At 47.3% G+C, this 14,112-nt stretch overlaps 5 protein-coding genes across 5 annotated transcripts; 1 reads left to right on the top strand and 4 right to left on the bottom strand.

The window, feature by feature from the left end:
- Positions 1 to 9: 9 nt before the first annotated feature.
- Positions 10 to 1,505, bottom strand: L228DRAFT_248582 (TLD-domain-containing protein). Its single transcript, XM_018332885.1, has 2 exons — positions 650 to 1,505; positions 10 to 520 (listed from the first exon to the last, which is right to left on the bottom strand). The coding sequence occupies exons 1-2, from the start codon at positions 1,325 to 1,327 to the stop codon at positions 185 to 187; spliced, it is 1,014 nt and encodes a 337-aa protein (XP_018187384.1). The 5' UTR covers positions 1,328 to 1,505; the 3' UTR covers positions 10 to 184.
- A 1,772-nt stretch (positions 1,506 to 3,277) lies between these two features.
- L228DRAFT_196313 (hypothetical protein) lies at positions 3,278 to 4,108 on the bottom strand (the record flags this gene model as incomplete). Its single annotated transcript, XM_018329604.1, has 2 exons — positions 3,278 to 3,565; positions 3,638 to 4,108. Coding segments are annotated over 2 exons (759 nt in total), but the record flags the coding sequence as incomplete, so codon positions are not given.
- Positions 4,109 to 4,624: 516 nt separating this feature from the next.
- On the top strand, positions 4,625 to 5,766 carry L228DRAFT_221858 (NADH-ubiquinone oxidoreductase 14kD subunit). The gene is made up of 4 exons (XM_018330284.1): positions 4,625 to 4,809; positions 5,012 to 5,118; positions 5,224 to 5,376; positions 5,519 to 5,766. Exons 1-4 carry the CDS (start codon positions 4,759 to 4,761, stop codon positions 5,565 to 5,567), a joined length of 360 nt encoding a protein of 119 aa, XP_018187382.1. The 5' UTR covers positions 4,625 to 4,758; the 3' UTR covers positions 5,568 to 5,766.
- Positions 5,767 to 5,841: 75 nt separating this feature from the next.
- Positions 5,842 to 11,014, bottom strand: L228DRAFT_248578 (hypothetical protein). Its single transcript, XM_018332884.1, has 11 exons — positions 9,779 to 11,014; positions 9,533 to 9,721; positions 9,010 to 9,475; positions 8,829 to 8,953; positions 8,693 to 8,767; positions 8,422 to 8,640; positions 8,266 to 8,369; positions 7,953 to 8,211; positions 7,762 to 7,904; positions 7,106 to 7,707; positions 5,842 to 6,983 (listed from the first exon to the last, which is right to left on the bottom strand). Exons 1-11 carry the CDS (start codon positions 10,673 to 10,675, stop codon positions 6,292 to 6,294), a joined length of 3,771 nt encoding a protein of 1,256 aa, XP_018187381.1. The 5' UTR covers positions 10,676 to 11,014; the 3' UTR covers positions 5,842 to 6,291.
- Positions 11,015 to 11,257: 243 nt separating this feature from the next.
- L228DRAFT_248577 (glycoside hydrolase family 5 protein) lies at positions 11,258 to 14,093 on the bottom strand. The gene is made up of 4 exons (XM_018332883.1): positions 13,575 to 14,093; positions 12,576 to 13,507; positions 12,209 to 12,527; positions 11,258 to 12,145 (listed from the first exon to the last, which is right to left on the bottom strand). Exons 1-4 carry the CDS (start codon positions 13,956 to 13,958, stop codon positions 11,486 to 11,488), a joined length of 2,295 nt encoding a protein of 764 aa, XP_018187380.1. The 5' UTR covers positions 13,959 to 14,093; the 3' UTR covers positions 11,258 to 11,485.
- Between the last annotated feature and the right edge of the window lie 19 nt (positions 14,094 to 14,112).

Genomic DNA, 14,112 nt, shown 5'->3' with positions numbered 1-14,112 from the left:
CAGGGACTGGATATTCCCTTTTCGAGACCGTCGTCGAGCCAGAGCCCGTAGCGGCCGTCACTGTTTGTTTCGAGAATTAGTGATTTAGTTACGAGTGGGAAATCATGGGCAATTGAATACGATATTAAAAAAACGGGGGGAAAAAAGGCGGGGGGAGGAATCAATAGCAATCTGGGTTTCGGACTTACCCTCCGCCTACACTTAAATACTCTGCCTCGCAGTACATCATATAATCATTCACACCGCTGTAGGGAAATGCCTTGAATCGAATCCGTTCAGGGGTCGCGCTGCCGGATCGACTCCCGCCTGCTTGTCCAGGAGCAGGCGACGGCGGAGCGAGCAGGCCGCTGCTGATTGTCGTTGACCGCTGCATGTTTGATGTATCTGCGCTGGGAGGAAGCGGGAGATGCGATAATTCTGGAGTAGCTGACAGAGTATGCGCGCGCCAGAGAAAACATTCGCCGGTGCCAAAGTAGTGCGGTGCTGGGCGGGGCGGCTCGGTGAGGTATGCGCCGAATGTCTGTGACAGAAGTGATGTTAGTTAGCTAAATTCCGTAGGTATGGGCATGCATCTTCAAAGAACTGATGTATAGCGTATAGGGGGAAAATTGGATACGGCAGGAAGTTCGAAATTTGGGACATGACCTACCCCGCCACTACTGTCCCTCACGACGAGGACGAATCCACATCGTTTCCCCCGGTACTCATTACAGCGCTTATATAACGTCGTCAAGCTCACACCGTGCTGCTCGAGGCTGTACACAAGATTCCAATCCTCGACCAGCTGCAATCGCGGCGGCACGAGTAATCGGATTTCCTCGGCCAATGTGCGTGTCAGGATAGCTGCAGACGTGGGCGTGCTGGGTTGGTAGCCCTTAAGGCTGAGAGGAGTTAAAGGCGGGGGTGTAAAGGGCGATGCGGTGCGATTAGGCGGAGTGTATAGGCCATTATTATTACTATTCATCTTCTTCGTTTTATTATGATTGTTGCTGTTGTTGGTCGAGCGCAGATTGTGCCCGTTGGAGTCGGCGGAGAATCGCCGTAGAATGCCTGAAACCGCATAGGTGACCGGATATGTCAGATATGATGCTGAGGAAGAAGTAATGGGGTGTGAGGAAGGTGATAACGGAGCTGGTGAGACCGTCGATGGTGATGTTGAAGCCACAGCGGGAACAGGTGCTGTGGGAGATCGGGCAATGGACGGCTTTGATTTGTGTTTAGGTGAAGAGGCAGAAGGTGAAGAGGGCTTTTGTGGATCTGTAGCTGAAGGAGGGGAGGGTGATTGCTGCGGTGATGTGGGGTCGTGGGAATCCGTGGTCGATGACATACGGAGGGCTAGGTATTGACTAATTGGGCAGATACGGGTATCAGTAAAATATGAAGGTATAGATGAAACGTATATGAAAGAGTAAGAAGTTAATTTGATTTATGTGGTGTCTAGATGCAGCGAGAGATGCAATTTGGGTAGAATGATGGAGCTATATGAATAGAGCTGGAATGTTGGTGATGTTGGTGTTGATGTTTCATTGTTCTTCTGTCCTTTCACTCCTTCGGCTGACCGTCGGAGGGGGCGGAACCTTTCCGCAAGAGGGGCAGCAATATAATATAAACCGACAACAACAACATGCTCATCGTCATCCATTCAATTGCATGTCAATACCACAATGTAGATTGACCTTGAGTTCAATTTATCGTGGACTTATAACCTTTTCCAGTTTCAATTAAGTTCTCCTAGAATAGACTGTCTCCTTCCGAAAACATGGGGCGCAGTGTCAAGTTGCCCCTCGTCCCTTCCTTTTCTATGCTTTCCAATTTATTAGCATACTTTATATTCAACAATTATTAGATAAGACTCTTTGAAATGCAGGTTTTTAAGTCGTTAAATTAAGATCAAATAAAATCTTGTATCGTCTGCGAAAAAAGACATCCTGTGCTCTACTCATAAAGCCACACCTTCAATAATCTCTGCTATACGAGGCCTGGAAAGAAGTGATTTACCACAATGAAGATGGACTCCAATGAGGTATCATTAAATAGAGAGCTTTCACAACATCCCACATTATGTACACTTCAAGACACGTCTGATCCCATAAGCCATTCCAGCAAGTAGTAAGCATAACCGCGCTCCTTCATCAAACAATGTTTAATATTCTATGTACAGCTTCATTTGGGGCTTGCCAGAGCCTACCTCGTCCACCGAAGCGATAAAAAAGGAGAGGCGTCAAGACCATATCTTCCTGCAGGCATTGGCTTTGAGGACGCACCGTAGTATAGTACGCAATGATGGAGGGGGGACAGCGAGTCGAATTCGCCGGACATGAACAAAACAGGAATATATACAAAGGCATATGCCATCTAGACAAGTTCCCATTAGAGATTCGATTAACGATATTCCGGCTCTGCTTAATTCGAAGCCCTGTCCTCATTTCTGAGCAAGCAGAATACATTTTCCCCTTCAAAGAGACCCCAGATGTAGCGATTCTTCGAACGCAAAAGCAATAATACTACGAGGCTGCCCTGATTTTGTATGGAGAGAATATTTTCCATTTCGGCCCTCGAAGCTTTCGCGCACTGCAAACGAAATTTTTGGACCGCATTGGCGACACGAATAGACGATACCTCATAGCCTTCAGAATTCTGGTTGAGCCAGGCAGCCTCTATGTGGTACTGGCCTTTCGGTTCTGGACGTGCCTTCGAGGATTTGACCTTCGCAACCTTTCACAGATCTCTGTCGTCATGGACCTGAGAAAGGGTCCAAATCCTGAAATGTCTTGGCTTTGCTTTAAAATTTTGCGGAACCTCTATTTCAATTGCTTTCAGCGAACAGGCCATCAAGAACTCTGGCCAACGGGTATCGTCGAAATGATTATTATTCAACCGCATCGACAGAACTCCGACACTATGCGCCAATTCAAACATCGGATGACTATTGCAGTGCTCAAGGACCCGGACTGGCGGCGGTCACACTTGATGATTGCAGTTTTAATCCGTAGTCCACAGTTATGCCTCGGGCAGGCACATTTGCACCGCCAAGGCCGAAACGCGCTGCCACGAATGTGCCATAGCGTTATTAACATTCAGTGGCCGCAGCCGCTTTTTCATGCGTTACTTCTTGGTCAGCGGCTGATTCGATAGTTGGTTTCCCATCATTCGCCGCCGCAGTAGCAGCTTCCTGCTCCTCCTCCTCCTCCTCATTATCATTATCATCCGAGGATGGCTCAACATTCACTTCTTCTTTCCCTTCTCCTGCTTCGTCCTTGGCCTTAAGAACGCCTCCTTTGCGTTTGGGCAGTACTGATATAAATGCTTCACCCCAATCTCCTAGCTCTAGCCAGCGAACCATGATCTCCGACACGTGGTTTGTAGCCAAGACGAAACGGCTCGCCATTTGCAGGTACTCTCCAATCGGAAGCTTGGCAGTCTTGATGCCGCGTTCGACTGCACGTTTATGGCAAATGCCTTTGTGTCTGTTCTTGTCGACCAATCCACCAATAATATATGTGCTGTACGGCTTTAGTTCCGTCAAAGTAGTGTCGCTGTCACTAGACAAATAGATAACTTCTCCCTCTTTGTCGTTTGAAGGACTATCCTGTATGGATTCGCTTGCGTCGTCACTCTTTGCCAGTGCTCCTACGACCTTGTTGTTCTTCATCCTGTTTTTGGCCTCCTCGGACGCAGCAACAAAGTCTTCTTCCGTAAAATGTGTCCCCTTCCACGACTTGTAATGACCTGCCAGCGGGCCTTCGAATCTTTCCTTCAACTTGCCGCCAAATGAACTAAAGACCATATTTGCTCTGAACTTTGAATTCTTATTGTCCGAATACGCCCGCGTAATCTGTGATCCTAGAGAAATAATCTCCTTGTCCAGCATCAAATTATCAAAGTCGCAATCGAAAATGATTGTAATAGGCACTTGAACCGGCTTGATGAACGTAGGTTTGGGCGGCTCAAGCCCTTCAGCAGCGAGCCGTGCCACTTCATCCTTCTTCTCAGCTCGTTTCTTCTCTCGCCGCTCTACCGATTTTTGCTTTCTCATGGATTTGCGCCATTCACGTCCTTCTTCCCATTTCTGTGCTTTGGCCAGTCTCTTCCGCGCGTTCTTTGACAACGGCTTCTGCTCGCCTTCTGGTGTAGCGTTGTCTGAAGCAGGCGCCAAAGAAGCTTCATGCACAGTTGCTTGCCCGTTTTCTCCACCATCTGGCAAAGGCTGAGCAGCACCTGTCGCTGCAGAAGTAGCTATTTCCGCATTTTGCTGCGTTTCTTCGGTCGGTTTCTCGACGTGATTTGATGTGGTACCCGCGCTTATTTCAGGCTCATCATTGCCATTGAGCTTCTGCATCTTCCTCGGCCGCTCGTCTTCTGTCATTTTTGTCCAACGTTTATGGGTGAGAGCTTCTAAGAGCGTGATGATCGAAGAGGATATAGTGGGGCAGCAGTTTGCGTAGTGGTTATTTTTGTTTTGTGCAGCGAAAAAAGTTCCCGAGAAATCGTGCAACCAAACGGTTTTTATCTTATCATTATTTGCAAGATCAATCAATCAGTCGATCATGTCCTCATAGAGACTTAGCGCTAACTCCCACTCCGCATCCCGCGGGTCTCCCGTTTCCCCAACCCCATACGTTTACCCGCCCCAAGTGCTGGTAGCTGGCCGAACTAGCCCCCATCTTTCTCCCCCAGATTGCGCTGTCTCTCAATCGTCCAAGACGTTATTGCACTCGGAGATATATCAATCAGTCAAACAGTTATTCCAGAGACACGATGCCTCAGGATTTACCTCCCGTCGGGGGTTACGCGCCGGTACAATACAAGGTATGTTTACATGACGCAGTTGGCATCGTTCCCCTGAACAATACAGCTCCTTCTCGGAGTTGATAATTATCATTATCTTTACTGTTACCTTTTTTTGCGAACATTTGACTGTCAATCGCGCAAATATATCTGTTTCAATTCTCTCATAGCAATCGAATTTCATGAAGAAGCATATAATTAACCTCTAGTCTGTAAATATTAGCGCAACCTACCCGTCCGAGGTTTCCGTCCCGCCGTCTACCTCCTCGCCGTGGGCGTGATATCAGGCTATGGGTTCTACAAACTTGGCCAAGGAATCAGAGAACAAAAGTACGTTGTAGCTGTAGTTTTACGAAAAAAGGCATTCCCGCTATCTTAGCTTTCTCGACCTGCAGCTGTTGCAATGGACGAACTGACCCTTTTTTTGCTCTCTAGTGAACTCGCCCGAGAAAAGATGTGGGGTAGGATTCACCTGATTCCGCTTTTACAAGCTGAAGAAGATCGGGATCTTGTGCGGCGGCATTGGGCAGACTTGGCACGGGAGAAGGAGCTGCTTGGTAGTGAAACAAGAGTATATCATTCTGATCGGTACGTCCAAGCTCCACATGTTGTTTCTCAAGAGGATAATCCGCGCGATGGCTACTATATCGATTTATCTTTCCATTTAACCAAGCATCTTAAAGATGAAGAACGAAAATGGAAAGCTTACTGACTCGATGATCAATATTAGGTTCGTGAGACCGACATATGCAATCTCGCCAGCGAATGTGACGAAATGAGTTATGGCATCGTATTTCGAACAGGTTATTGATAGGATGAAAGGGTATGAGACAATATAGAGGCCAAGGACGTCCAGAAATCTGACTATATCAAGAGATGAAATACAAACCGAAGTATGAATTTATGATACTTCATAAGCATTGTTCATAAGCACACAAGATCGACATTTATGAATCTGAACATGCACATTGTCCACGTTTGTGAAACATCATTTCCCTATGATCCTTTCCAACAACCCACTTTGGTGTTTTTTTAAAAATTGATTTTTGCTATCTGCATCTCAAATTCTTATTTTCGTGAAATCTATCAATAGCCTAGCTATGTGTGTGAGCGATCTGCGGGTTTCGCTCCAGAGGAGTTAATTGCTTCTTTATGGTATGGACGGCGAGGATCAAGATTAGAAGAATCCATGAGAGACCCCGACGCCTCGAGTATGTGATAAACCTAGGGAGGACGAAGGAAATCGAAAACATCAGGTAAAAAGAAAAAAATTTAATGCAGGGTGTAGATCGATTCCTATCCTTGAAAATGTTTTGCCTGCCTTCCCTAATGCAAAAGAAAATGGAAAGAAAGGAAGAAAAAACAAGTAGCCGACCCAGAGGAATGGAAACTTTCAAAGTCAACGTAACGGGAGCACCCAAGTATGAAAGGACTGTGGGATGAAGAGTTCGAATATGTAAGCAAGACGGCTAAATTTGATGCACCACATCTTGCAATTTTTCGTCAACCGAACATATCCGCAATCCCGCCCAAATCAGGGCTTTGCTCGCGCTGGGACTGTGTCGGTTCGGTATCAATGGTCATGTACTTCTCCTGGATGGCGGATTTGACCTTCTTCGGGTCGGGCTTCGCAAATTTGCCCTGTTCGCTGACGCGCACGCCGCGAAGGCTCTCAAGCAATTCCAGCACGAGGGCGCGCTGCTGACGGGCAGACTGATTACGCACGATGCGGCCCATGGCCCGGCCAACAATAGGCTCAGTCATACCGTTGATGGAGAGCAAAACTTGGGCTACTACTTCGGTCTGAGTACCGTAGAAGTGGATAATAGTCGCAATGAGTTGAGCGAGTTCTTTCTGGAGATCGACAAAGTAGGGTTCGTGTAAGGAGGCTATACTCGCTTTGAGGACTTCTGAGCTGATGTAGTCCCGGATCATGGGTGCGGCTGGAAGTCCGCCCGAAATACGGAATTCCGGGATAATGCTGCGAAAGACATTGATGGTGATGTTACAGCATCGAGAATCTTGCATATAGATTGCATGCGTCATGAATAGAATGATGGCCTCGAGGATTCGAGGATTGGAGATTATGAACATGCGCATGCTTGGATATGTGTCGTTGGATTTTGCTGGGGATGATTTGGATTGATCCTCTGACTGAGATGGAAGCGGTCCGGAAGTAGTCTGGAAAGGGGGATCTAGATTTGGTACACATCAATGATAAGCCTTGCACAGTGGACAGAGCCTGCAGGAGTGAGGTTGAAGCATCAAAGGGAAGGAAAGAGAAAAAAAAAAAAAAAAGAGCAGAAGGTTAACATACTTGGCCGCTGGGGGTGGAGAATTCCAGCTACGGTCGTAACGGCAGCAAAGGTGAGTTGGCGTAAAATGCTTTCATCGCGCATTTCGTTTGTGAGATCGTCTTCGTAAGAGGAAGTCTGGCGTCGCTGAATCAGACGTTGCCATTCGAAATGTATCTTTTGATCAAGCTGAATAAATAAGGAATAGAGGAAGGGTGAAAGAAAAGTTGACCGCTGATGGACGGGACAATTGTCGATCACTGTTCTAGAGACGTTAAGCAGAACAGAAAGCTGATGAGTTGAGAGCGAGCGAGCGTCTGTGAAAAGAGCTTCAGACAATGGCTCTGGAAGTTCGCTGAAACCATAAAAGTGATCCTCCAGCCGGGTCATAAATCCGAGCACGGCGTAACATTGTTCCCTGACAGCGCGGATCGTGCCACGAACAGATGATGCAAAGCCCTCGAGAGAGGTTTTCGTGCCGGTAACTTTTGCGTAAAAGTCATCTCTGCTCCCGCTTGAAATTCCAGCTTGCCAGAAGCGATCCGTCAATACGTGCTTGACCACCGAGTGCATTTCTCCCGGAAGGCCGGTCCAGTTCTCGGGCACATGCAGAGCGTGAGAGAAACTGTGGCAAATGAGCGGTCTGCTTAATAGACGTAAAACCTTTTGAATATCTTACCTTATTAATTTGAGAAGATGCGGAAGGATTTGTGGGATTACGTCTTTCCACAGTGAGCAGGTTACCCTGTACGAATTCTCGGTGCGCTTCATCTTGTCCACAGAAACACCAAGGAAAGATTTTGTGGCTCGTATGGGCAAGGCCTGCGGTAACATTAGTATTTGCTATTGAAACGTCGTACCGAAACATACCTCGAAGCTCTGGGTTGTTTGTGATTTAATCGCCATTCCCTCATCATCCAATGCAAACGTCGACCAGTTCTCCACCTGATGGGCTTGTTTTGAAAGAAGATACTGCTGGACTTTGTCCAGACCCAGGAATCTGCAGAAATTTTCAAACGACGAGAGAGCCTCCAGCATCTGCGGCTGTAGCCATAATCCTTTGACAGGCTCTAAGAAGCTTGCAAGTCGCTGTCGGCGGACTTCGTCATCTCCACAGGCGGAGCGATGACTGAATAATTTGTTAACTCTGCACGAACGACCTCTGCCTTGAACTCGCACTTACGTGATGGTAAACAAAAAGGTCTGGTACTGTAGCCGCAATCGGTCATCGACGTCAGGGCCAGAAATTACTACGTTGATACGACGTTCAATGTCTTCATATGTAGACTAATAATCGATTAATGTGTCTCCGCGAGGTCGAGAGTCTCAGCTGACTTACGTAAAAATAATCCGAGAAGTGCAAGGCTAGCCGGTGCAGTTCATGGGAACAAACTTTTCGTAGTTCTTGAACTGCCTCCGAGTAAGCTGGATAGTCTGGATCCTCAACGAATTTAAGGCTCAGAATGCGCTCCAAAACGGCTAGGGTGAAGGCTGGCTTCCTTGTGCTTGCTGCAATGTCAACGCTCAGGTGTGTGACACATTTTTGAATAAGTGGATCCTATAGCTATGAGCATCGCGTCCAGTGGGCAACTTTCAATTCATGGGCCTACCTGATGATTTATTTGCAGTATCCGCTCACACCAATTTTCCAGCGAATTGTCCATGAGGTCATGGGTCTGTTGCACCTGCACATACCATCAGTAAAGGGACTCTAATAGTCATTCAGTAAGGTGTTGATCTTCGTACATCGGCTGGTGGGCTTGGGCTTTGCGAGGTAGACCATTTCGCGTAGCCTCTGAGGGCTGCTTCTACTACCGTGAAATGAGCGTCGGCAATCAGAGTAGGAATAGAATTTCGGGTGTAGAATTCCACTTGAAATTGGTCAGCTCCAAACGTCAACATGGGCTACTCATCTGCGTTCTCCTACCTTTGAATGGCGGCTGGTTGCTGTATAGCCTCTGGAGCATTTCATCCACTTGAGTTATGATGTGACCCAACGCATCGAATGGCTTCCTTCGAGTAACTATCTCGACGACCTCCACGCAATATCTTCGATAGTTTCCAAGGAAAACATGCCGTTCCGGCACAGTCTCTATGTCTTCGTTAAGGAATATGAATGTTGGATCGTCAGAGTCCTCAGGCAAAGCTTCATAGCGGAATAGCCGTTCACTGCAGATTTGGAGTAGCGGTCCGATTAGGGGCAAGATAGTCTCCGAGTCTCCGATGGATTCTATTCTGAGGAGTCTGACAAAGGTATGCAAGACGGGTATCGTAACAAGAAGACTCTGGTTGCGTACGACTGTGAGCATGAGGAAAAAGAAACCAGCAAGATCGCTTCCTTCGGGGACGAGCTGTGGCCTTTCTATTATGTAGTGACCCAAGTTTGCGAGTAACTAAGTCAGAGAAAAGTCAGCAAGAAACAGCGGGATAATGCGATTCGCGCCACATACCTCAACAAGTTTCTGCAAGAGAATATATTTTGATTCATCTATGTCTGTAACGTCCACAATGGATCTTTCATAGAGCGATTTCATCAGATTCACGACTTCGGTTCTATACATTGGACAAACGGTTGCGAAAAAGTCGTCGTCCTGGAGATATGCTCGGCTAAAAAGGCTGTGAAGTGCTTCAACAGCTGCCTACAATTCTCCATTAGTTCATACAACCCCACCGTAGGGATAGAGTGTTTGACTTACGAACTGTACTGGGACGCTGGAAGTTGCCATAGCTCGACAGCAAAGCTCAAGCAAATGCGCAGCAACTATAGCTTTTGGAATGGCCCATCCAGCCACTGACTTCATCACTGCTAATGCTCTGATTGCCCCAGTCTGATATGGACCAGCGATCTCCACATTATTTTCCAAACACAGACCCAGAAATTCTGCAAGACGCGCAAGCCATCCTTCATCACCCTGGCGCACATTGGCGCTGGTTTCTCTTGTCGGATATTGCTCCGCAAAGATTGCGGCCGGAGTGAAGATCTCGACACAGGCTTTGCTCAGCTCAGCACCTCGTAAGGCGGCGATAGAATCCTCGCTGCAGAAGATATCTTCTGAGAGATTTTCTAGCACGTAGAGCACGAATTCTCTCTGCACTTGCGGCCCGGCCCACAGCTGCAGTAGAGCTTCATCCAAGCCCATCCAATCTAATGCCCAGCTCCTTTTGGCTATGTCAACCCATAATTGTGCCTGCTTGGTTCGGACGTAGAGCGGATCTTGTTCTTTGACTTTGGAGCCGAGACTCAGAGTCCATTCACGAACGGCAACAGCCTGTTCTCCCGAGTAATGGATCCATCGGTGTTGTATCGCATATTCTATCATCGAGAGAGCATAATGTCGGACAGGCGGCGGCTGCGAAAGATCGGACGCAAGCGTATAACCAACGAAGGGCGCTTGATCTTGAGCGCGTGCCTGATCGAGGAACACCGACGCTTTCACCCGAGCTTCGTTCGATGATTGTGGGCTGTGGATTGCTTCTAGAGCTTCAATAATCGATGCTAGCGATTTTGTGGAGTCGGAGTCATCGTTGCTGAGTTTTTCTGGCATGAGTCCGTCACCCTGTAGAGGAACTGGGGTGACAGAAGTTCCGTTCATGGCGGTGACAAGGATTTTGACTGAGGCAGTTGACGTGATGCAACAACAGAAAAGTCAGGGAGCTACCTCAGTCATGGATTTGCTAAATACAGGCGCGATATAATGTTCAGGTTGCCATCAAAAGCTTCCTGGAAAGCTTGGATTAGCTGTTGGTGGCAGAGCGGTCACACTACAATCAGCTAAATTTGGTGTCAGACGGAGAGAGAGTTGCGAGTTTTGTGAATTTGACTCTCCATCACCTGGTGCATATACGCAAGGAAAACAGGAAAACAATCGGAGGGCTAATAGCCCTTCTCTAGAGGAAACCTTTATTCACTCAACAACAAAAACCAATGAATATGATACTTTTTGGATTTGACCGGGGGGGGGTTTGGCGGTGGAAGCTTTTAGGTGTGATCATCCTCCCTCTCTCGGTGAAGCTCCGGTCCGCTGCCAAACTAGAACCGATTAGGCCATATGCGATCAGTCAATGCAACTTCACTCCATGTCATGGTAGTCACCTGGCCTATATCACATTCTTACTCTATCACTCCTGGTATTTCTCTGTGTCAGGATATTCGACATATTTTCTCTGCTTGGGTCCATCCCTTGATCATTTGTAATGGCATTAGTCCTCATATATCTAGCTTAGTATAAGCTGTCACTGTAAACAAATTTAAAAAAAAAATTCAGAGAATTGCTGGTAAACCTCCAGAATACATGAATATGCAGCGCAAACCAGGTACAATGTAGGTAACTTAAATTAAACTCCTCCCAACCAGATGCACAAAAAAATTGCGAATAGATCTCAGACATCACTAAATGTAACCATCACATGATCGAACAAGAACTCTGTTGACACTGGTTCAGATAACCGTCATCTTCATCGTCTCGTCCAAGGAACAGGCCCTGTCTCATTTTTGCGCCTTTCACAGTAATCGTCTGCTCACCCTCTCCGTGCCACCAACTCAGGTACTGCAGCTCCGTGCCATGCGTCTCTTCCAAGGTAATGGACCATTTGCCGCCACTCACTTCCACCTGAGTGTCGTTGCGAGGGAAATGGAACTCAGGTAGAAACATCACTGTGGGCGCATCTTGTTTAGTCGGTGCGGTTGAACTTACAGCAACTTGGAAAATGCAGTTGCGAAGGTCAAAGCTGTATCCCCTAACGTCGCCGACCGTAAAAACCGGGCTCGGCCGAACGACAGCTTCAGCTGCTCGATAGCCTGGTGCGCGAGGCTGCTCTCCATTGGTGACTGCCGAAGGCTCAGATTTAAGCGACGGTTTGGACAAGGTCGCCTTGACATTGGCAGGTAACACAGTCGATGCATCTGTGGATTGGCTGCGCGAAAATGTCGGAGAAGCAAGATCTACGGAACTCTTTGAGGTATTGTCTCCTGCGACAGGGGAGTTTGAAGGCAATAGACGATCATCCACCGAGAATATGGAAAGATCCTCCCCGTTCCAATTATCGCCCCACTTGTGGTTATTCTAATTGCCGCAAAAGTCAGTATTTCGGTTTGCAAATGTCATATGTCTTATAGCAAAACTCACACCAGGCACGTATACCCATAGAGCGAAACCGTTGACCTTGCTCCCTTCAAGCGCAAAGTGATTCGCATCCATAGCCGCAATTTGACTGCTGTAATCACCCGTTTTGTAGGCATACCGATCATCCATATCATAGGGAATCCCGATTTCTGTAAAAATGCAGGGATGATTCCCCATGTAATCGAGACCTTCTTTCCGCATCGCTGCCAATTGGTCACGCAAGCAGTTTCGAATATTGGTTTCTCCGATCTTGATAGCAAAGGCCGGTGTTAAATAGCGACCGCGTAGAACTCCAAAGACATCCACATTCCAAAAGCGGTTCCTTTTCTATTAGTTATAATGCGGAGATCTTGAGCAAGGGAAAACTTACCATTTCTTCATGATCAGTGTAATTCCATCATAAAAATGTGGCGCGTAAACAATGTTCGGGTCGTCGTCTTCCGTTCCCTTGATAGAGGGAGGGATCTCTAGTACAGGAGGTTGACAGAACATAATGGCGTCAGGTTGCCAACGTTTCACCATCTTACTATGTTTTCGATAATAATCCAGCCAATACGTGTTGGTAAACACTTCATAATCAAGTTTCTCGCCGGTTTTAGGGTGATATAGGAAATAATCCTTACGGAGAAGAACGTCATTAGACGGGTCCCACACTCCGTGTTGAGCCCATAGACATTCTCCTAGCTTCCATTCCGGACTTCGATGCCAGCCATATTTTGAATCATCATAGTCTGCTGGAAGCCACGCAGCCTCGCCTTTTGGGTCGACCAGGGCTCTTCCGGACCTGTATGGACCAAGATTCCCAAAGTCCCATGTATCGATCTCACAGGGTCTGCCAGATCCTAGTAATATGGCCTGCCATGCCGTTGGTGACGTCCCTTTTTGTAGCCTCTGCGATCCCGGAATGACTGAAATATCCTCATAGCCTACCAGACCCCGGTTCGGTTCATTTAAACTTTCCCACCCGATGACAACTTCGTTTTCAAGATCTCCTGCCTCGTGAATCCGTCGAGCCAAATACTCGCATGCACCCAAGAAATGATTTTGGAGGTAATCTTGTATGTTCACGCCATCAATGATAGCCTTGGGAGCAAAAACCTTTCCTGCAAAGAAGAGTGTGAATATTAACTGACACGCCATCCTTGTGTAATTTGTCGCCCATATCATCTTCGGGTATTCTTCAGGGTTGGGATAAGTGTTATGGACTAATGCTGCTTCAGTGGCAGCAAATCCCTCTGGATTGAGTCCCATTGCATAGATCGTCCACATCGGTGCACCAGAGCCACCCGTGAATCTCGACCACTAGTAGCAGTTGCTGTCAGTCTCGATGCCCTGATGGAGAGCATGTAGCACGATAAAAGTGTCTTACCACATCCTGATGGGGATCCATGAACACATAGAAGTCGTAGCTTTTTGCCAGTCGTAACAAAGAAATGGTGTGCTCAATCCACTCTTCATCATATTTACCAGGTCCAGCGTGCTCTATAGCCTCCCAAGTAAATACGTATCTAATTGTGTTGTAGCCCCAACGTTTCAGTCGGGAGAAGTGGACATGAGCGTCTTGGACGGGAAACGGCCGATCGACAAAGGAGACATTGTCGCCATCGAAAAATTTATCAGAGATATACGAAGGAATATCAGGTTGAGCTGGAAATTTGGCATCTCCTGCCACATTTATGCCCCTCAGAGTAACCTCACGGTTCTGAGGATCCCGGAAGGTTGCCCCATCCACTCTCAGTCGAAGAGGGGACATGACGACCACCTTTACGGCGTCGAGTTCTAATTCGATTATTGACGCCCTCAAGTGGTGCAATTTATCACTCGAACTAAGAAGTTGGAAAACAACAACTGATCGGGGTGTTGAGCTCGAAAACAAGCAAGATAAGTGAATTGGCCTGAGATCAGCT

This window comes from Xylona heveae, assembly GCF_001619985.1.
Source record: "Xylona heveae TC161 unplaced genomic scaffold L228scaffold_7, whole genome shotgun sequence".
In the NCBI taxonomy this organism is placed as follows: Eukaryota; Fungi; Ascomycota; class Xylonomycetes; order Xylonales; family Xylonaceae; genus Xylona; species Xylona heveae.
This window is presented reverse-complemented; position numbering and strand designations above follow the sequence as displayed.